The sequence below is a fragment of the Aquarana catesbeiana genome, linkage group LG04, assembly GCF_042186555.1.
Source record: "Aquarana catesbeiana isolate 2022-GZ linkage group LG04, ASM4218655v1, whole genome shotgun sequence".
Classification (NCBI taxonomy): Eukaryota; Metazoa; Chordata; class Amphibia; order Anura; family Ranidae; genus Aquarana; species Aquarana catesbeiana.
In genome coordinates this window covers 677,813,571-677,835,787 of record NC_133327.1, presented here as the reverse complement: position 1 = coordinate 677,835,787, position 22,217 = coordinate 677,813,571, and the positions used below count along the sequence as shown (strand labels likewise).

At 46.1% G+C, this 22,217-nt stretch overlaps 1 protein-coding gene across 1 annotated transcript in view; it reads right to left on the bottom strand.

The window, feature by feature from the left end:
* Positions 1-9,508: 9,508 nt before the first annotated feature.
* LOC141141031 (exportin-5-like) overlaps positions 9,509-22,217 on the bottom strand; it is a 101,240-nt gene continuing 88,531 nt past the window's right edge. Inside the window, exons 31-32 of the mRNA XM_073628690.1 lie at positions 20,612-20,773; positions 9,509-10,330 (exon numbers count right to left, since the gene is read on the bottom strand). Of these exons, the coding sequence (XP_073484791.1) occupies positions 10,253-10,330; positions 20,612-20,773 (240 nt within the window). The 3' untranslated portion in view covers positions 9,509-10,252. The remainder of the gene's footprint in view (positions 10,331-20,611; positions 20,774-22,217) is intronic.

Genomic DNA, 22,217 nt, shown 5'->3' with positions numbered 1-22,217 from the left:
CGATCCAGGGCATCGTTCGAAGGTAAGTATTTCATAATGAGCTAGTATGTGATGCATACTAGCTCATTATGCCTTTTGTCTTGCAGGTTTTTTTTTTTGGAGGTTTACAACCTCTTTAAGACCACACTACAGAGGGACCTTGCTTGAGCAGGCAGCTCCTGCATATAGCATTTGCAAATATTGTGCAACTAAAGCCTGTTAACGCAAATTTGTTAGTGAAATTTGTGGGTTTTTTATGGCTAGTTGATTAGTGTGGTGGAAAAAATAGGATTTTTATAACAGCTTACATGTAAAATCCTTTTCTTGGAAGTACATCACGGGACACAGAGGACCAAAGTAATAACTGTATGGGTTATACGCCACCTTTAGGTGATGAACACTGGCATAATTATACACAGGAAGTCCCCCTCCCTTTTTAACCCCTCCCACATAAGGAGTACCTCAGTTTTTGTAGCAAAGCAATATACATATATCCCAAAAGAGAGGGGAGGGACCTCTGTGTCCTGTGATGTACTTCCAAGAAAAGGATTTTACAGGTAAGCTGTTATAAAAATCCTATTTTCTTTATCGCACATCATGGGACACAGAGCACCATAGTAATAACTGTATGGGATGTCCCAAAGCAATGCCATCTGAGGGGAGAGAGACACAAAAAAAAAAAATCAATGCAGACTGCCGTCAGACATGAGGACCAATACTGCTGCCTGCAGAACACTGCGCCCAAAGGCGGCATCCTCTTGCTGACCTACATCCACCTGGTAGAATTTTGTGAATGTATGTACTGATGACCATGTTGTGGACTTGCAGACCTGGACTATGAATGATTGATGATTAACTACCCAAGAGGCACTAACTGCACTGGTAGAGTGTGCTCTCGGAAGAAAAAGGCGAATTTTCTCTTTTAAATCATAGACCTGAATAATGACCTGACTGATCCACCTAGAAATGGTCGATTGATGCTGCTTGCCCCCGTCTGGGGCCTTCTGGTAACAAACAAAGCGTCAGTTTTTCGTATCTGAGCAGTTGCTTCCAGATAGAAATTAACTGCTCTTACTACATCAAGGGAGTGTAGAAAATTTTCCTCTGCAGAACATGGTTCTGGTAAAAAGGAAGGTAGAAAAAATATCCTGGTTCACATGAAAACTGGATACTACCTTATGTAAAAAAGGATGGACGAGGACGTAAGACCACCTTATCTTTATGAATGATCAAGTATGGCTCTCTGCAAGAGAAAGCTGCCAACTCAGAAACTCTTCTTGCAGAGGTTATTGCAACCAAAAATACCAATTTCTTTGTGACAAGTACCAATGGAGCATCACCCATTCGTTCAAAGGGAGACTCCTGAAGAACCGTCAAGACCAGGTTTAAATCCCATGGGCACAGAGGTGGTTTAACCGGTGGGTTTATACGCGATACTCTGTATAAAGGCCCGAACTAAGGAATGCGAAGCTAGAGGTTTTTGGAAAAAAAAACTGACAAGGCCGAGACTTGACCTTTCATAGTACTCAAGGCTAGTTTCATCTCTACTCCTAACTGTAGGAAGGTGAGAAATCCACTTCTGACATACTTTGGAGGATGTCAACCCTTGTTTCTGCATCAGGAGACATAGGCCTTCCAGATCCTATAGTAAATAGCCTTAGAGACTGGCTTCCTTGCATTAATCAGGGTAGTTACCACTGAGCCTGAAAGCCCTCGACGTCCTAGAACGAGGGTCTCAACAGCCAAACCGTTAAATTTAGCGTTTGTAAGGCAGGGTGGAACACTAGCCCTTGCGAAAGCAGGTCCAGACGGGAGGGAAGAGTCCAAGGATCCCCGTACTGCCGTCCACACAATCTCCGCATACCAGGATCTCCTGGGCCAAGCCAGAGCAACTAGGATTACTAGCTTCCGTTATACTTTTTAACCTGCGGAACCAAGCGAACTGGAGGAAATGCATAAATCCGTGAGAATTGATCCCACTAAGTCACTAAGGCATCTGTCTCGCAAGCAATCGGATCCCTTGTCCTTGACACAAAGTTGTCCAGTTTTCTGTTGAACCTGGATGCGAAGTCCACGTCCGCGGTACCCCACTTCTGACATATGACCAGAAAAAAGTCGGGATGCAGAGACCATTCTCCGGGAAGCAATTGCTGGTGACTCAAAAAATCCACCTGCCGATTTTCCACTCCTGGAATAAACACCAAAGACGGAAAAGGAACATGCTCTTCTGCCAAAGCCAGAATATGGCTTGCCTCTTTCCGGGCAGCATGACTTTTGGTGCCGCCTTGGTGATTGAAATAGGCTACAGCCGTGGCATTAACGGACTGAATCTGGACAGGATAGTTTCATAATCTGCTTGTCCAGGCCCTTAGGGCCAGACGTGCCGCCCGAATTTCTAGAATGTTGATGGGCAAGGCCCTTTCGGACTCCAACCGCTTCCCCTGGACAGAGTTACCTTCTAAGACAGCTCCCCAGCCTAAGAGGCTGGCATCGGTCGTCCCTACTCTCCAGGTAACAGGAGTCAAGCTTATTGGGTAATCCAAGTCCTGGTTTTTCCTGCTCCAAACAGATAGAATATTGTTTTGCAGTAGCCTTGAATGGAATTTTGTATAGGGAACTGCCTCGAATGAGGCTACCATCTTCCCTAACAACCTCATGCAAAGGCGAACGGAAGGACTCACCCTTTTCCTGACCATGTGAACCAGTTCTCTTATAGCGCAAACTTTTGCCTGGGGTATAAAACACACTTTTGTGGGTTGTGTCTATAACTAGACCCAAGTACTCCAACCTTTTTACTGGCCGTAGGGATGATTTTTCTAGGTTGAGAACCCAGCCCAGGTGTTCCAGATAAGTGACTATACTGGACACCCCTTCGTTTAACTGTGCCACTGACAGATGACCTGTTGCTGGTAGATCAAGGTATGCCATTACTGCTATACCCTGGCCTCTTAGTCTTACTAGTACTGGGGCCAAAACTTTCGTAAATACCCAGGAAACTATGGTTAACTCGAAGGGCAAGGCCACGAACTGCAAGTGGTGCTGTTCTACCGCAAAACGCAGAACTTCTGATGAGCAGGGAAAATTGGCACATGTAGATATGCATCTTTGATGTCTATTGATGCTAAAACTTCTCTTCCCCGTAGGGTGGATCCATGCGAAAAGAGCGGATGTTTAGGAATCGATTCAGATCTAAAATGGGTCTGACATCTGCAATCGGTTTTGATACCGTGAAGAGATTTGAATAAAACCAAATACCCTGCTCTTCTGAGGGGGTCTCTGTGATTACATCATCAGACATCAATCCCTCCTCGGCCAGACGCCCCCCCTCGCAAGGGGCGCCCGCCCGGGTAAAGGGTGGCGGGGCCCTGTGGTACCCGGCCCGGCCTGCTGGCAGGCGGGTTCCCCTCCGGGCCGGAGGGGAGGGCCGCCCGAACCGGTCTAGCCCCAGAAATGAAGACCTTCTCTTCATTGGGTCTTTGGGGAGTAGCCTAGGGCTACCAACAGAGATGACCCATCCATCAAGGATCTCTACTTGCCAAGCACCTGAAAAAACCACAGAAGTCTACCCCCCACCTTGATCGAGGGGGGGCGCCCCATCACAAGGAGGCCTTGGGACTCCGTTTTGTAGGCTTTTGCCCTTAGGCATGGCAAAATATGAAAAGCGTACGCTGTATCCCCGCATTCATATAACACGTGCCATGGAACAAGCATCTTTGCAAAGCAAGCATGCGTTTATGAAACATGTTATGCTACATTATGCAACACGTATCCATGCAGACATGCATTCCCATGTGATCATGAGGAATCATGTATATTTAAGTAGACCTGTATTAACATGCCTCATTATGCAACCATGCATCTCTAGGCGATCATGCATCCTTATGCAATCAAGCCTCTGCGTGATCAAGCATCCTTGTGCAATCAAGCATCTTTATGCGACAATGTAAAAACCATGTATATCTATACAAACATGCATTTTGTACACCCATGATCATGTATTTTTATGCAAACATGTGAACTGGTAACAAGTTATCTTCAGGAACTATGCGTTTCAACATCTGTGCGTCTTAGCAACTGGGAATTTTTTGCAACTGTGTTTTAGCAAGCACCTGCCTAACTGCAGTTAGTCCTATATTTAGACCTGCAGGATAGCAAACACATATGCACTATATTGGAGATACAATTCCCTAAAATGCACCCATGCTGATGTTTTTCAAACATGTACTTTAAAAACATGCAATTTAAGCAATACATTTGCAAGTACGTATATAATGCTGTTCCTGCCTACAAGCAAGATAACACTTTTAAAGTGAACTGCTAATCATCCAGGGGTGTATCTACTTACAGATAACATGCCCCTCGGATAGATAGAAAATTTGCAGCATGTAATCATGACTTGTCTGCACCAATTCCCCCAAGTGAGTACACACACTCACGGGCCGCTGTTCTTTCCAAGGTCTATCTGACCTGTCACCACATGGCAATGGCCGCCCTTCTTCTTCCTGCCTATATAAAAGATAGGCTAGACTTCAGCAAACCTGCGCCTTCTAGTGGCTGGGGAAAAAACAGCAGCCCGCAAGAGCACATAGCATAAATGAACAGCCCGGAAAAGTCAGGTCTTAAAGAAGTTACCCCAGGATCTTCTTAACGTACCATTCTCGGCGCAGGGTACTTACTGGAATATTCACAGTGACCCAATCTTCACCCATCACAGTGGGTTGGAGTCATGCCAGACCTTCAAGGATGGGGTCCCCTTTGTATGCAGGGTCCACTGCCTTGGACCTGTATAGCGCCCCGCCAGAGCAAACCTGTGGTATAGGAATGTGACCAAGGTGCTGGATCCCAGCTCTCCTAAGAGAAGTGTTACAGGCAAAACCTTGTTCTTCCGTACAGAGGCCCGGATACCATCCACCTTAGCCCTTGTTTCTGGCTCTTTAAATGGATCCGATTGCATAGCCCCTCCTGATCCTTATCGAAGATCACCTGTGGAGCTCTTCTTAGCACTTCATTAACAGTGACCAACACCTTAGACTCTGGCGAAAAAACGGAGGTACTCCCTGTGTGGGAGGGGTTATATAGGGAGGTGGACTTCTGTCTGTAATTATGCCAGTGTCCATCACCTAAAGGTGGCGTATAACTCATACAGTTATTACTATGGTGCTCTGTGTCCCGTGATATACGATAAAGAAACTTTTGTTTGTGCTGTATGTTACTTCTGACTCCTGCACGGTGTATTATTTAATCTTACTCATGCGCTCTGTGCATTACTTACTCCTGCATTAAAGTGATTGTAAAGGTTGTTTTTTTTTCTTAACATAACAAACATGTCATACTTAACTGCGGCCCAGATCCTTATTTTGAGGTCCCCCCCCCCCCCCCGTTGGCGCTCCTGCCTCCTCCTCCAGTGCCCCCATGGAGAGCTGCTTTCGAGTCCTGCGACTGCGTCCATTGACAGACAGCAGGACTTGGCCCTGCCCCCCCGTGTCACTGTATTTGATTGACAGCAGCAGAAGCCAATGGCTCCTGCTGCCATCAATCTATCCAATGAGGACCTGAGACAGCAGCTGGAACGATCAGGTTCAGGTAAGAAAAAGGGGGCAGCTACACCACAGAAGGTTTTTCACCTTAATGCATTAAGGCAGTGGTTCTCAACCTGGGGGTCAAATGATGATTTGCCAGGGGTCACCAAATCCTTGGCTGTTTCTGAAGCCCGCACCGCTTTCCCAGCCTTTTTGTGGCTGCCCAGCAGGGCTGTCCCTGGAGCCCGCAGCTGCCCGCCGTCTGGAGGAGACCCTGTCTCCTGATTTCGGCATAGGTGTCACTGCTACGAGACACCACAATGTCGGAGACACAGTGATACCTGTGATTATAGTTGCCATTAAAAGTCCCCACTACAGTTCTCAGATCAGCAGATGACCTTGATCAAGAGCACCTAAGTTGGCTGATCAGAACTCCCTGCCAACATTGCCACTCATCCCATCCCATCCCCCCACCACCACCAAGGAGTAAGAGAAGGAATAAAAATAGAGAATACATGGAAGGGAGAGGAAGAGGGGGAGGAACAAAGAAAAAGGGAGAGAAAGAATAAGAGAAAGAACAAGAAAGATGGCTAGAAAGAGGGATGGGGGGAAAAAAATAAGAAATTAGGATAGAGAGATACAAGGGAAAGAAAGGAGAACAAAGAGAAAGAGTGGTACATCCTAAAATGTACCATAAGGGGTTTTAATACTATACGAGTGGAAGAGACTCAGGGAGCACTAAATGTCCATGGGTTAGGGGCGCAAATTACTTGCCTTGGGTGCCGACAACCCCTGCTATGAAAATAATTTTACGGTTGGGGGTCTCCACAACTTGGGAAATTTTATCACTGGGTCACGGCACTAGTGAGGTTGAGAACCACTGCATTAAGGTGAAAAAACACAAGACTTTACAACTCTTTAGTAATCCTGACCCTTGAATTCTGTGTGATATGCACTCTTTGTTACTTACTCCTGCACTGTTACTTCGTATGTCTGCACCCCTCCCACTATTTCACAATTTAGTTAACCCACCATTCATTGTGCCTCTCCCTGTTCAGAAGGTATCATAATTTGTCAGGAGGAGGTCACAGACGTACATACAGTATCTCACAAAAGTGAGTACACCCCTCACATTTTTGTAAATATTTTATCATATCTTTTCATGTGACAACACTGAAGAAATGACACTTTGCTACAATGTAAAGTAGTGAGTGGACAGCTTGTATAACAGTGTAAATTTGCTATCCCCTCAAAATAACTCAACACACAGCCATTAATGTCTAAACCACCGGCAACAAAAGTGAGTACACCCCTAAGTGAAAATGTCTAAATTGGGCCCAATTAGCCATTATCCCTCCCCAGTGTTATGCGACTCGTTAGTTTTACAAGGTCTCAGGTGTGAATGGGGAGCAGGTGTGTTAAATTTGGTGTGATCGCTCTCACTCTCTCATACTGGTCACTGGAAGTTCAACATGGCACCTCATGGCAAAGAACTCTCTAAAGATCTGAAAGAAAGAATTGTTGCTCTACATAAAGATGGCCTAGGCCAGTGATGGCAAACCTTGGCACTCCAGATGTTTTGGAACTACATTTCCCATGATGCTTATGCACTCTGCAGTGTAGCCGAGCATCATGGTAAATGGAGTTTCAAAACATCTGGGGTGCCAAGGTTCGCCATCACTGGCCTAGGCTATGAGAAGATTGCCAAGACCAAGTTGAATGCACAAGCTCAGCGTCATATCCAGAGATTGTCTTAGGGAAATAGACGTATGAGTGCTGCCAGCATTGCTGCAGAGGTTGAAGGGTCAGCCTGTCAGTGCTCAGACCATATGCCGCACACTGCATCAAATTGGTCTGCATGACTGTCATGCCAGAAGGAAGCCTCTTCTAAAGATGATGCACAAGAAAGTCCACAAACAGTTTGCTGAAGACAAGCAGACTAAGGTCATGGATTACTGGAACCATGTCCTGTGGTCTGATGAGACCAAGATAAACTTTTTTGGTTCAGATGGTGTCAAGCGTGTGTGGTGGCAACTAGGTGAGGAGTACAAAGACAAGTGTGTCTTGTCTACAGTCACGCCTGGTGGTGGGAGTGTCATGGTCTGGGGCTGCATGAGTGCTGCTGGCACTGGGGAGCTACAGTTCATTGAGAGAACCATGAATGCCAACATCTACTGTGACATACTGAAGAGCATGATCCCCTCCCTTCGGAGAGTGGGCCGCAGGGCAGTATTCCAACATAACGACCCCAAACACCTCCAGGATGACCACTGCCTTACTAAAGAAGCTGAGGGTAAAGGCGATGGACTAGCCAAGCATGTCTCCAGACCTAAATTCATACCCAATTCCTATTGAGCATCTGTGGGGCATCCTCAAATGGAAGGTGGAGGAGCACAAGGTCTCTAACATCCGTGATGTCGTCATGGAGGAGTGGAAGAGGACTCCAGTGGCAACCTGTGAAGCTCTGGTGAACTCCATGCCCAAGAGGGTTAAGGCAGTGTTGGAAAATGGTGGCCACACAAAATAGACACTTTGGGCCAATTTGGACATTTTCACTCAAGGGTGTACTCACTTTTGTTGCCAGCGGTTTAGACATTAATGGCTGTGTGTTGAGTTATTTTGAGGGGACAGCAAATTTACACTGTTATACAAGCTGTACACTCACTACTTTACATTGTAGCAGTGTCATTTCTTCAGTTTTGACACATGAAAAGATATAATAAAATATTTACAAAAATGTGAGGTGTACTTACTTTTGTGAGATACTGTTTGCATATTAAGAGATTTGCTGTCTGGATGTGAAGTGTCAATTTGGCCATCAAGTGGCGCATGTGCGGTGTATGAGGAGTTAAATCAGTAGACATAGCGATGTTCTCCAAGGTAGAACGCATTGCGTGCACTGACGCATGGCTGCACCTGGAGGCTTTTTTGTGTAGGAGGGGGTATGGGTTTCAACATCTTTTGTTACAGCTGGATTGTGGTCCCTCCTGGTTTGGACACTAAGGGGATTTCCTGCCATCTTAAGGAAAGCTTTTATCATTGGTTTCCTTGTATAAACACACCTGTTAAGGAGAAGGGGATTTCTTTTGCCTGATTCTGATCTTGTGTCCCTTGTGAATGGCTGATATCTTGGATGGTGGAGGCAGAAGGCCTCCTTTTTTAAACCACTTGAGCTCTGGAAAATGTTACCCCCTTCATGACCAGGCCATTTTTTGCTGTTCAGCACTGCACTACTTTAACTGGTAATTGCGCAGTCATGCAACGCTGTACACAAATGAAATTTATACAATTTATTTCCACACAAAAGAGCTTTCTTTTGGTGGTATTTGATCACCACTGGTATTTTAATTTTTTTGCAATATTACAAATAAAACCCTTAAATTTAAAAAAAAAAAAAAAAAAAAAAAAAACCTTATACTGTATATATTTTTTTACTTTCTGCTATAAAACATATCTAATGAAAAAAAAAGTCAAAATCTAATTTCTTCATGAATTTAGACCAAAATGTATTCAGTTACATGTCTTTAGGAAAAAAAATATCCCAATAAGAGTAAATTGGTGAAAACGGGCAGAATGTCTGCGAGTATTTAAGTACCGGCATACGTCTCCCAACATTCTTCCCGTGTGTACGGGGCTTAACAATGTGTACTGTGTGTTGCTTTTCCCAAACAATGTGCCGGGAGAATAATTAAAAAAAAAAACACATTACTGCTGTCTGTAGAGAGCCCTGTCTTGTTTACATACACATGGCACTCTGTCATTCACTCAGCCGATCGGTGGGTTTCCGGCCTTAAATTATTGTCCGGGACCCGCTGATCAGCTTGTGCTGTAGCGAATGGGAACACAGCCTCGGCGCGTGCTCACGCACCCTCCACTCCCTGTAAATGCCAAATCACGTACATGTACGTGATTTGGCACAGCGGGGCTGTCCTGCCGCATTATAAGTGCGGTGGGCGGTTCTGAAGTGGTTATACAACTCATACCAGATACAGAATACAAAGAAACGCACACCGTGTACCAAACATCCATTTATTTTCATCCAAATACAAGATGGTGGTTCGGGGCTTCTGCTCATAATTACTTTAAAAAGATGAACTATCCACAAGAAAATAAATAGAACGGTCATGATTGGGGATGCCGGAATGACTCCACAAGAACTAAAAAAAAAAATAAAACTTCCAATACTAAAGTCTGCCTGCTGCCCAACGGCAAAGGATTATGTAGACCATAATTAGCAATGTTAGGAATTTCAACTTCATCTGAATTAAAAAAGTGTTTGGTCGTGAAATAAACAGCTCTTCCCATTGTAGGACGCTGAACCCCAGAGGTGTTTTGGTTGGTAGTCGCAGAGATATTGTTTTTTCTTTTTAAATCACTCGTCATTTCTAAGAACACAAGACGCTGCTGCTGGCATCACACAGTCTCAGCCCCGACGGATTCTCCTACATCGGTCTATCATCGCCGGAGTCTCAGATGAGGGAACTGACTAGTGCCGGGGGCAATGGGCGCTGGCAGGGAATGTCTATATAGTTCATTATACATCAGACCCCCATAGGGGGAGAAGAGTTGACGAAGCTGCAGGCGGGTCGGAGACCAGCGTGCTCTTCTCTGTAGTGACCCCGTTTCCATAAACGCAGGAATGTGGTCGGAAGAATTCCTCCAGCAGGTCCAGGGAACCTGAGAGCCAGAGATCACTGTTGAAATAGTGCCGGAAGAGCTTCTGGACAGCCTCAGAGAATGGAGTCCTCCAAGTCCTAGCGAGGTTTCTTCAGGAATAAGGAGGGAAGATTCTGGATGTGAACGTCTTTCCGAAATTGCTCGCCAAGAGGTTTCTAAAATGAGAAGAGGAATGCTACTATTACACAAGGAGATGGGAACCGTGGGGGTTGAGATAGCTATTCACCAATCAGAAACACAATGGGTGGAGATATCAATTAACAGAAGTTTATGAACGTAGAATTCCAGCCTAAAATTAGTCTTAAAAATGTTCCATCCTAACACATATGCTAGCCAACCTATGTAGGGAGGATGTATTGTATTATACTTACCTATTTTAAGCCAGCTTCGGTCTGGTCACGTGATCAGACGCCCCTGTGTCAGCTGCAGGTGAGAGAGAGGAGAGGGCGCCAACAGCCAGACATGGAAACCTATGGGTGATTACACTGCTCCTGGAATTATTAGCCATTATTGGGCCCTCTGTTCTTTCCCCTGCAGCTTTCACAGGGGATCATGTGACCGGACTGGAGATGGCTGAAAATAGTATACAAATCACAGCACCCGGCCTCAGATTTATGAAAGAACACATGCCCAGTATCCCTTTTAGATGTGTGCAATTTGTTTAGTTCTGAATTCGATTAATGAATTTAGACAAATCTGTTAATTCAGAAATTCAAAAATCCAAAAATAAAAACGAAAATTCAAAAACTTGAAAATCTAAAATAACTAATAACCTTATTACTAAATATTAAAGTATAGGTATTGGAATTTCCTTTCAAATGTGGCTGTTAGTGAACGCAACCAATAGGAATTTATCCAAAGTTACGAATTATCCGTAATAACTAATGCCGCATCTAAACAAATGGAATGGAACAAAATAATAATAAAAAATTATAAAAACGTATTTATTATTTTTTTTGTTACGTTCCATTTGTTTCGATACGGCTTTCGTTTTTACGGATAATTTGTATCTAAATGAATGGAACGTAACAAATTAATAGTAATAAAAAGGTATTTATTATTTTGTTCCGTTCCATTTGTTTAGATGCAGCATTCGTTAACCACTTGCCTACTGGGCACTTAAACCCCCCTCCTGCCCAGACCAATGTTCAGCTCTTAGCGCTCTTACATTTTGAATAACAATTACTCAGTCATTTAATACTGTACCCAAATGAATTTTTTGTCCTTTTTTTCATACAAATAGAGCTTTCTTTTGGTGGTATTTGATCACCTCTGGGTTTTTAATTTTTTGCGCTATAAATTAAAAAAGACCGAAAATTTTGAAAAAAAACGCATTTTTCTTAGTTTCTGTGATAAAATTTTGCAAATGATTTTTTCTTCATAAATTTTGGCCACAATTTATACTGCTACATATCTTTGGTACAAATAACCCAAAATTAGTGGATATTATTTGGTCTTTGTGAAAGTTAGAGGGTCTACAAGTTATGGTGCAAATCATAAAAAATTGATCACACCTGATGTACTGACGGCCTATCTCATTTCTTGCGACCCGAACAAGCCAGGAAAGTACAAATACCCCCCAAATGACCCCTTTTTTGAAAGTATTTAGTAAGATGCATGGTGAGCTTTTTGATATTTTTTCCCAGAATTGTTTTCAAAATGAAGATTTTTTTTTTTTGTTTTCTCCCCCACAAAATTGTCATTGTAATAGGTTATTTCTCTCACATGGCATGTATATACCACAAATAACACCCCAAAATACATTCTGCTACTCCTCCTGAGTATTACGATACCACATGACTTTTAACACAGCCTAGTCACAGAGAGGCCCAACATGCAGGGAGCACCATCACATGTTCCAGGAGCATAAATTACACATCTAACTTGTTGACTACCTATTACATTTTTAAAGGCCCTGGAGCACCAAGACAATGACACGTGACACTGACGTGGCACTAATGACACATGGCACTGACATCCCCCCCTTTTTTTTTTTAACTTACGCTGCAGAGGTGATCTCTCCCTCCTCACACACACTGTCTCTGTGTGAGGAGGGAAAGCCGGCAATGAGAGATGATCTCATATGTTTACATATGAGATCATCTCTCATTGGCACTGCTGATCGCACTGTAAACGGCCGCTGTGATTGGCCATTTACAGCGATCTGTGACTGGCAGTGTCCAAGGGACACGGCCAGCACACAACTTCCCCGATGAGCGCCCGCGGGAGCGCGCATCGCGGAAGTAAACAGGAGGACGTCCAGGGACGCCCTCCTGGCAAATGGCGTCCGCGCTGTAGCCGTCTTTCAGCTATAGCGCGGGCGCGAAGTGGTTAAATTCGTATTTGGTTTTTTTTTTTTTTTTTCTCAAAAAAGTTTTACATTTTTCAAGAATACAGGGTATATTCAACATACATTTTGCATTCCTGTACAATTGTATGAAAAAGGTAGAGACAATTTCGAGGCCGGTAGGCCTAACAGTGAAATAACAGGTACAAGTGTCTCATCATTAGAGTTGCAATCAGGTACAGGTAAAGTATGCATAGAGTCGGTAGAAGCATATGAACTTTAAGATTAGGAAGTCCGTAACAAATAGGTGTATGTATGGGTATTAAGGAGGATGTACACCGCAGTGTTAGGCCCAAGAACCATCCACCCCTTTAAGGGAACTTTCTGTGGATGGGAGGGCGACTAAATGTAGGTAATTCGGAATCTCACATCCAGCGGTGTGATAGGTTAGCGTGGCTAGGTTTGTGAGGAAGCATTTTTATAGGGGTGCTTTAGCAGCAGAAAGGAGTTGGGGGGGGGGGGGGGGGTGAGGGTGGGAGAGGAATCCAGTGACCGAGTCGAGACGTGACTATGCTCTGTGACCGGAGTGTTCAGAGAAAGAGCGGGTGCAATCCCTCAGTGGTTGCTGAGAGTGGGTGTAGTGGCCCATATGGGGAGGGGGGGCATCGAGTTGTGTGCTGTGTGTGTGTAGCCAGGAGGATCCGGGAGAGGGCGTGTATAAGATTTGTGTGGTCTAGTTTCAAGTTCTCACGGTGTGGGCAATGAGGAGGCAGGAGGTGTATTCTGAGTCGTGGATTGTTTGTAGTGGAGCCAGCACGCCCATGTGATGTTGAATTTGGACGGATTGTCCTGGGCCTGACTGAGTTTTTCCATGTCTGCGATTCTGTCTACTCGACGGATCCAGTCGTTTACCGTTGGGGGAGAGGTAGTTCTCCACAGGGGTGGGATGCAGAGGTTGGCAGCATTAATAAGGTGTATTGTGAGCGATTTTTTTATAGGGACCGGGGGGAAGTGGGGTGTGGTGTAAGAGGTATAGCGCGGGAGAGAAGGCTGGTGTGTAGGTGGTTATTTGGGAAATTAGTTGGTGAATCTCTGACCAGAAAGGTTGGATGATGGGACATTCCCACCATATGTGTAGAAGTGTGCCACGTGCTGCGTTGCATCTCCAGCAGGTTGGGGGTACGTTTGGGTGGAAATGATGTACTTTGTCGGGAGTCCTATACCATTTTGAGAAGAGTTTGTATCTATTCTCCTGTGTTGAGACGTTTATTGAGCCTTTATGTAGGAGAGTGAAGATGCGTTCCCATTCAGTGGGAGTGAGATCTAAAGTAAGGTCTGACTCCCACTGTCGCACTAGTCTATCTTCCTTGACTTTGTAGCCCGAGTGTAAGAGAGAGTAGATGGAGGAAATCAGATGACCCTGAGGTTCCGTGCTGATGCATAGGATTTCAAAGGGTGAATAATCTTTGTGCCAGTGCGTGTTACTGTTAGAGGAAGAGAAGAAGTGTCTTAGTTGGAGATATTTATAAAAGGGAATGTTGTAGTCTGGGATTGCGGTCGAGAGTTTGTGATATGGTAGGAGTAAGCCATCGTGGAAGAATCTTTGTGCTCTGGCATGTGAAGTTCGTGCATCTAGAGTTGGGTCTTTGGGTGTGAGACCGGGCGGGAATTCTGGATTGTTTTCTAGGGGCGTCATGGGACCAATGGAAGGGGTGATAGCAAGTGTTTTACTAGCTGTTTTGACAATGGAAAGAGTGGCTCCGATGAGTGGGTGTGTCGTATATTCTTTGGGTGTGGAAGCAAGATTGATCCATGGTGAATTCATTATCGGTAGATTAGCAAAGGAGTCTTCTAAAGTTGTCCAGTCTTTGGTAGGACGGTGTACATGCCAATCTACCACCCTAGTGAGGTGGCAGGCCCAATGATATTTTTGGATGTTTGGAAGGCCTAGGCCTCCCAAAGGTTTAGGTAATGTCAACCTATCCCAGCTGAGACGTGGGGTTTTGGCGGCCCAAATGAAGAGTCTGCACATATGTTTGTATGACTTGAAGAAGGCGGGTGGTAATTTAATGGGAATTGCCTGAAGAAGGTAGAGGAGTCTGGGTAGGACGTTCATTTTGATAATGGCGACTCTGCCCATCCAAGAAAAGGATCCCAGACGCCACTTCTGTAGATCACCTTGTATGGACATAAGCGTCGGCGGAAAATTACTGGCATAAAGCTCATTTAAGTTTGCAGGGATCTTGATTCCTAAATAGGATATGGTATGTCGTTCCCAGCCAAAAGGGAAGTTGAGTTTGCATTGGGACACTGTGGTATGTGGCAGTGTAATATTGAGGGCTTTAGATTTTTCAAAATTAATTTTTAGATTGGATATAGATTGGAAATGTGAGAAGTCTGCCAGCAGGTTAGGGATGGTGGTGATGGGGTCAGTAAGGAATAGTAAAATATTGTCAGCGTATGCGGCTATTTTGTATTGCTTACGATTGATTTCTACGCCTTTGATGGAGGGGTTGTCTCTGATTTTGCGGAGCATGGGTTCTAAGGTCAAGATGAAAATTAGTGGGGATAGGGGGCAGCCCTGCCGGGTTCCGTTGGACACAGAGAAGGCGTCCGACAGGTTACCATTAATTCTGATTCTTGCCCTAGGAGATGAGTATAAGGCCAGGATCATCTGTAGCATGCGTGGTGGTAGGCCTATCGCCTGTAGCGAGGCTTCCATATAATCCCAGGCCACCCTGTCAAACGCCTTCTCTGCGTCAAGGGAAAGAAAAAACCCCGGGGCTGCGGTTTTGGAGAGCCAGTGGTGAACGTTCAATGCCTTGGTGGTGTTGTCCCGAGCTTCCCTGCCTGGGACGAAGCCCACCTGGTCTAGCGAGACAAGGTTCGGGATGAGAGGAAGAAGGCGATTCGCTAGGGTTTTGGCGTATAGTTTTAAGTCTACATTTAATAGTGAAATTGGGCGATAGTTTGAAACTATCGTGGGGTCTTTGCCAGGTTTGGGGATAAGAGTGATGTGTGCTTCCAAAATATCATTGTGGGCTGCTGACTCGGGTGTAAGATTGTTGAAGGCTTTGGTGAGGTGGAGGATCAGTATAGCGGGGAATGTTTTATAATAACAAACCGATAGGCCGTCGGGGCCAGGGCTCTTGCCTGTTTTCATTTGGTGCGAGATGGATCTCTTCAGTAGAGAGAGGTCTGTCTAAGCTTTGAGAGTCGTCTAAAGAGAGGGGGGTTGGGCTGCATTGGGCTAAAACTTCTGTGATGGCTGTCTTATGGCTGGCATTGTTGTCGAGAGTGTGTGTCTTTGGAAGGTTATACAGTTTGGAGAAGTAATGTACGAATTGGTCCGATATCTCCTCATTAGTAACTGCTACATCACCCGATGGTCGGTGTATTTTGTGGATCGTCTGGGCTGCCCTCTTGGATTGGAGGGCTCTCACCAGGAGTTTACCTGCTTTATTGCTGAATTCGTAGTAAAGCTTTTGCGTCAGTGCGAATTTGCGTTTTAGAGTACTGTTGAGTGTTTCTAGGAGTTCCTCCCTTGCTGTTGTGAGGTCCGCAAAAGAGGATGTCGCTAGAGACGCCTTGTGTGCCTGTTCCAACGTGTGGATGCGTGTAGTCAGTTCTGTAATGCGCTCTTTTTTGCATTTGTTTCGTTGTGCTGCTATGGAGAGCAGTTCACCCGGCACAACGCATTTATGTGCGGCCCAAATTACTGATGGTGCAACAGTTTCTGAGGAGTTTTCATTAAAAAAGTTAGAGAGGCAATCCGTTATTCGTTGAGTGTTAATGGGGTCCGTCAATGAGGAGCTGTCCAGCCGCCATATGTGGTTCTTGGGGGGTGTAGTAGGTAATAGGAGGGTCATTGATATGGGGTTGTGGTCGGAGAGTACAGATGGATCAATGGTAGCTTTGGTGAGATTAGTCAGATCTTTCTGTGACAGGAAGAAGTGATCTATTCTAGTATATTTTCCGTGTGGGGCTGAAAAAAAGGTGAAGTCCTTTACTTTGGGATGCAATGTGCGCCATGTGTCATGAAGTAGTAAATTGTTAAGTTGCAGTTTAATGGCTTTGAGGGCCCTGTACGTCAAAGATGAGGTGCCGTTGGAGGTATCCATGGAGGGGTTGAGGGCGACATTGAAGTCGCCGCCAACAATCAGTGTGCCAGTTTGGAAACTGGTGAGGTGGTGGAGTGTGGAGCGGAAGAAGGTCACTTGTTTGGTGTTGGGGGCATATATGTTGGCGATCGTGAGTTGTTTACCGTGGATGGAGCCCTTAAGAAAGAGGTATCTGCCCTGTGGGTCTCTTTGTACTTCAGTAACCAAAAAGGGGCAATTATTGGAAATCAGAATAGATACGCCCTTAGATTTCGCCTCATTGTTGGAAGAATGATACGCTATGGGGAAATGGTTGTCCTTTAGTTTAGGCACCGCGTCCGTACGAAAGTGTGTCTCTTGTAAAAGTACTATCTGGGCCTTTGATTGGCGCAGACAGTACAGGAGTTTAGACCTTTTTTCAGGAGTGTTTAGACCCCTAATGTTTAGTGAGCAAAATTTGATGGAGTTCATTGGAGGTTGTGTGTCTGCATTCTGCGGGTTGGTGGTGTTAGTGTCCGCCATAAGGTAGTCAGGGTGTGAGAGCCAGGGGGTATGGAGTATTAAGTGCCTCCGGCAGGTGTGGGTATTGGGGATATGGCACGTCAGTCACTGGTGGGAACCGATGAGGTGTGGAGAGGGGTGTCCACAGACCTCCGAAAAAGGTGGTTATCGGTAGGGTACAGTACGTGGTCGGTATACGTGTCCCTTATCAAGGTACAACGCTCCGGCCCGTGTCTGTGTGGGGGTTGGTCTAACACGAGGCAGTGAAGAGGGTGCAAATGAAGATAAGTGAGATTGAAAAGACAAGTAGTAGATTCTATCGTGCGCCGCCACAGGACGGTAGCAATATTGATGAAGGTGGGTATTAAATATGCGATGTAGGGTAGTTCTGTCTGGAACATGGTTGCAGGGACTATATATGGTAGAGTATGATCGGGCAGGTTAGTAGTATCTTAAGAGACCATCCTTCCGCCCCCGCCCGAGTGTCGGTTTGGAACTTACCACACTAGTCCCCTCTTAATAACCAAGGGGGCTATATGTGGTGGTTATCTGTGCCTGGGTGGAAAGCTGGTGTCATAACCAGAGAAAAAATAATACGGTAGCATTAATACAGAGGTGGAGGAGGGTAACCAAAATATGAGGCTCTGTCTAACGAAGGGGGCGTCTATGTGAACCTAACATTAGAACAGCCAATGTAAGGAGACAACATTAATAAGCAATTCAAGAAGTTAGCAGGTCAAGGCTAATGAAATCTACATTATGAGAAAAACTTTAAAGCCATTGTGAGGTGTAGATGGAGAAGCACCTGAAGGGTAGATAGTGTCACTTTCAGGCTATGAGAGCTACTCATAGCAGGTACCTGTTCCGGCGATCCGTGTAACAAGTCATGTTGAAGTGTAGGTTGGCCGTTGTGTCGAGCGAGCCCCGGTTTGAACTGCAGTCAAGAAGTAAATTGCGGTGGTGGCAGCTCCGTTGTGGATGGTAGGTCCGGTTTCGCTGGCTGTTCGCAATGAGTTCTAGCTGTGAGAATCATTAACTTGCGATGTGAAGGGCGGAAGTGGAGCCCGCTGTTGGTACGGTCCGCGTCGTCCTCAAGGTTGATGTGCTGCGTCGTGTAGAGTGTGGCGTTGGGACAGGAAGTGCGGAGCAGCTCCCGGCCCTTCATCATCCCTGCGGGGGGCGTGAATATCTGCCGACAGGGATTCTGGTAATTGTAGTAGAGGACCAGAGGTTTGTTGCCGGGCAGATTGCGCGGTTTAGTGGCATGTTCGGGTCAGGTGGTAGAGCCTAGAACCGGGAAAGTGAGCTGTGGTGACGTAGTCTGTCACGCTGTGAAGGTAGAGGGAGTGCGATCAGCCATCTTGGGTATCGCCGGAGGGTTATGAGGAGAGTCCTTACCGTGGCGATCGTTCATTTGTGCTGATGTCACAGAGTAAAAAGTAGAATTTAAAAAGGAAAATAAAAGTAAAAAATCAATCATTTCATGGCGTCTGTAGATAAGTTGGAGCTGAGCCAGGGGGGCCTAAACAGTGAGCCTTTCAACGGGGCCCAAACGGGGCCAACTGAGATAACGAATTGGTGCACAGCATGCCCAGTTCAGCGGTCCCTGCGGGCTCTTCTGGAACGGGGGGACTCTGGAGAGACTGGATCCCTGTATCCGCGGGGATCGGTCTGATATCTCCGTGCAGAAGGGGAGCGTCTCCTGCGAAATCTGGAGGTCTGGGTCTCCATGGGTACTTCCCGCGCTGCGCCGTTGCTGGAAATCAGAGGGCGGAATGTAGCGTACCAGTTAGGAACTGGTGTCTGTGGAATGCCCAGCATGTCACAAAAGTGAGGCAGGTCTTCGGGCACCTTTAGGAGGGCAGTGCGGCCCTGTGCGGAGGCTGAAAGGCAAAATGGAAACTTCCATTTATAAGGGATGTTCCTTTCCCTTAGGGCGTCTAGCAGGGGTTTGAGGTCTCTCCTGTGCTGCAGTGTAATGCCAGATAAATCCTGGTATATTTGAATGGGTGCACTGTCGTGGAGGATTTGTTGTTTCCCCCTGGCTTGTCGAATTATTTCCTCTTTTAATTTAAAGTCTACCAGACAGCATATGATGTCACGCGGTGGGTCATTTTCTCTGCCTCTAGGGCGCAGGGCTCGATGGATTCTTTCCATGAGGATGGGGGTCTGAGGGGGCCTGTGGAGGAGGTTGTTAAAAAGAACCGTGACAGCCGGGGTGATTTGGTCGCCCTCTATTGATTCTGGCATCCCGCGGATCCGGAGGTTATGTCGCCTTCCTCGATTGTCGAGGTCTTCGATGTGCCTCTGCATGTCCCTCATTTGCAGTGTGTGGGCGTCAATGGAAGAGGCAGTAGAGCGGAGGGCTGTGTCATGGCGATCTGTCACCGTCTCCACCTTGTTCACCCTGTCAGTGAGGTCGCGTAGGTCGAGCCTCAGCTCTGAGATGGCTGCGGCTAGGGTTTCTTTAATTTCATCCGCAATGGAGCGGAGATCTTGCAAGTATATAGGCGTTTGGCGGCCAGTCTCTAGGCAGATTCCTCCACCATGAGGGAGAATATGAGGGGAGGTTGACTGAGGTGGATCGAGCAGTGGTGGCGGCTGTGCCTGGGAGCGGGAAGGTCCCTGCTGAGAGGACGCCATATTGCCCCTGCTATTCCGGAACATCTCCGGGATGTTATGGCCTTGGGATCCTGAGTGAGCCCTGGGCGAGCGAGAACGGGAGGCGGACGAGGTCCGGGAAGCTGTCCCCATGGTCTGGTGAGGTTTTCAGTTGAAATACCTTCGGTAGTCAACGGCTTTTTCCTGTGGCGGCAGGAGCTCGGGAATCAAGCGACCTTCTTCATGCCAGGTCAGGCCACGCCCTCCTAAATTCGTATTTGTTACGTTTACTAACAGCCAAATTTGAAAGGAAATTCCAATACAATATTTAAGAGTTAGTAATAGTTTATTATTTCAAATTTTTATATTTTCGAATTTCCGAAAAAAACGATTGAAACGAAAACGAACACATTTTTTGGCAGTGCACATATCTACTGTGCAACCCTCCTAGCCACTGGGTCCTGCAGACTTTAGCTGTGCATTATATATGCACATAATGCTAAAGAACAACAGTACAGTAACTGGCACTGTGTTAGTTCAGCTTTACAGAAATAAATGTAAAAGTGAACTAACCCTTTAAAGCGGAGTTCCACCCATATTTTTAACCTGCAAGCATCCCTATCTGCAATGCTATTGTAATTTTTTTTTTTATACTTTTTTTGTTTATTTCTTGCAGCCCTTCTGGTCCTGGCCGCCTAGGCGATTACGTCACAAGGAGATTCCCATGGACTGCTGGAATATCAGAGCCAGCTATCCCAGGAGTCCAGGGAAATCACCTATTTCTGTAATCAGCGCCGTGCAGTGATATTACTGAGCAGGCGCAAGGTGCATGCTGGGTATCCGTTAGTTCAACTTTACATTTTTTCTGGATAGGTGATCTAACCTTTTAAGCTTATACAAAAGACATCCCATATTCCCACCCCAGAACCTTCCTCATCTCTGCTTACCCCTATACACCCGGAGACGAGCCGGCGGAATTGATCCTTCCTCTTCTTCTCTGAAGTTTTCTGTCCCGGGGACAGAAGTTTGGTATCAAACTGCTGCAAGGAGTCCAGTTGAACCTCTGGGACTTGTTCCATCACCAGCCGCAGCTCTGGGAACCGTGGACGCTAGTAAAAAAAAAAAAGAGTCTGCATAAGTAATTACATATCATATCTAATAATTATATCTATACAGTAGAACCTTTAGATTACGAGCATAATTTGTTCCAGAAGCAAGCTTGTAATCCAAAGCGCGTTTCCCCATAGGAATCAATGGAAACTCAGATAATTTGTTCCAGTGTCACTGCTAGTGTATACAGTACCGCATGTGGCCAGAGGTGAGGGGCACGGCGGAAACGCTTGGATTCTCTTGGGAACTGAGCGTCTCCGAGCTTCTCTGATGCCCCCACACCTCTGGCCACATGCGGTACTGCACACCCCAGAGGCTTGAATCCTGCTCGTCTTGCGAGACAATGCAAATCAAGTCAGTATTTAAAAAAAAAAAAAAAAAAAAGTTAAAACAATAGGATTTTTACATCACGGGACACAGAGCCTGAGGGCTCTTTCACACGGGGCGGATCAGTGATGATCCGCCCCGTGAACACCCGCTTGCTCAGTGGGGATCGCTCCGCCGATCCCCGCTGAGCAGAAAGATGACAGGTCCATCGCTGCACACTGTGCAGCTACGGACCTGTCAGAGCGCCGCTCTCCCCTATGGGGGATCGGATGATGGCGGACCGTAGTGTCCGTCGTCATCCGATCCGAAAACGGATGGAAAAGTAGGTTTTTCCTCCGTTACACTTTTCGGATCAGAGCGGGTCGGATGTCAGCGGACATGTCACCGCTGACATCCAACGCTCCATAGGGATACATGTATGTCCGTTTTTCATCCGAAAACGGAAGGATGAAAAACGGACATACGGATCCCTCGTGTGAAAGAGGCCATAGTAGGTGGGTTATAGGCCACCTTCAGGTGATGGACACTGGCACACCCTAAGACAGGAAGTCCACTCCCTATATAACCCCTCCCACTACTGGGAGTACCTCAGTTTTTGTAGCAAAGGAATACACATGTATACCAGAAAGAGGGGAGGGACCTCTGTGTCCCGTGATGTACTTCAAAGCGGCACAGTGGTGGAGTGGTTAGCACTTTCGCCTAAGCAGTAAGAAGGGTCGCTGGTTTGAATCCCAACCACGACACTACCTGCCTGGAGTTTGCATGTTCTCCCTGTGCCTGCGTGGGTTTCCTCCGGGTACTCCGGTTTCCTCCCACACTCCAAAGACATGCTGGTAGGTTAATTGGATCCTGTCTAAATTGCCCCTAGTGTGTATGAATGTGAGTTAGAGACCTTAGATTGTAAGCTCCTTGAGGGTAGGGACTGATGTGAATGTATATGTAAAGCGCTGCGTAAACTGACGGCGCTATACAAGTAACAGAAATAAATAAGTCCCAATTTTCCCCTTTCTACGCCTGCAAATGCAATTAGGGATGGAGACATGCGATCCTCATGCGGTGTGTGTTTTTAAAGCTGTATCGGTTATGTTAAGCTTCAGCTGGCTATTCCATGCCAGT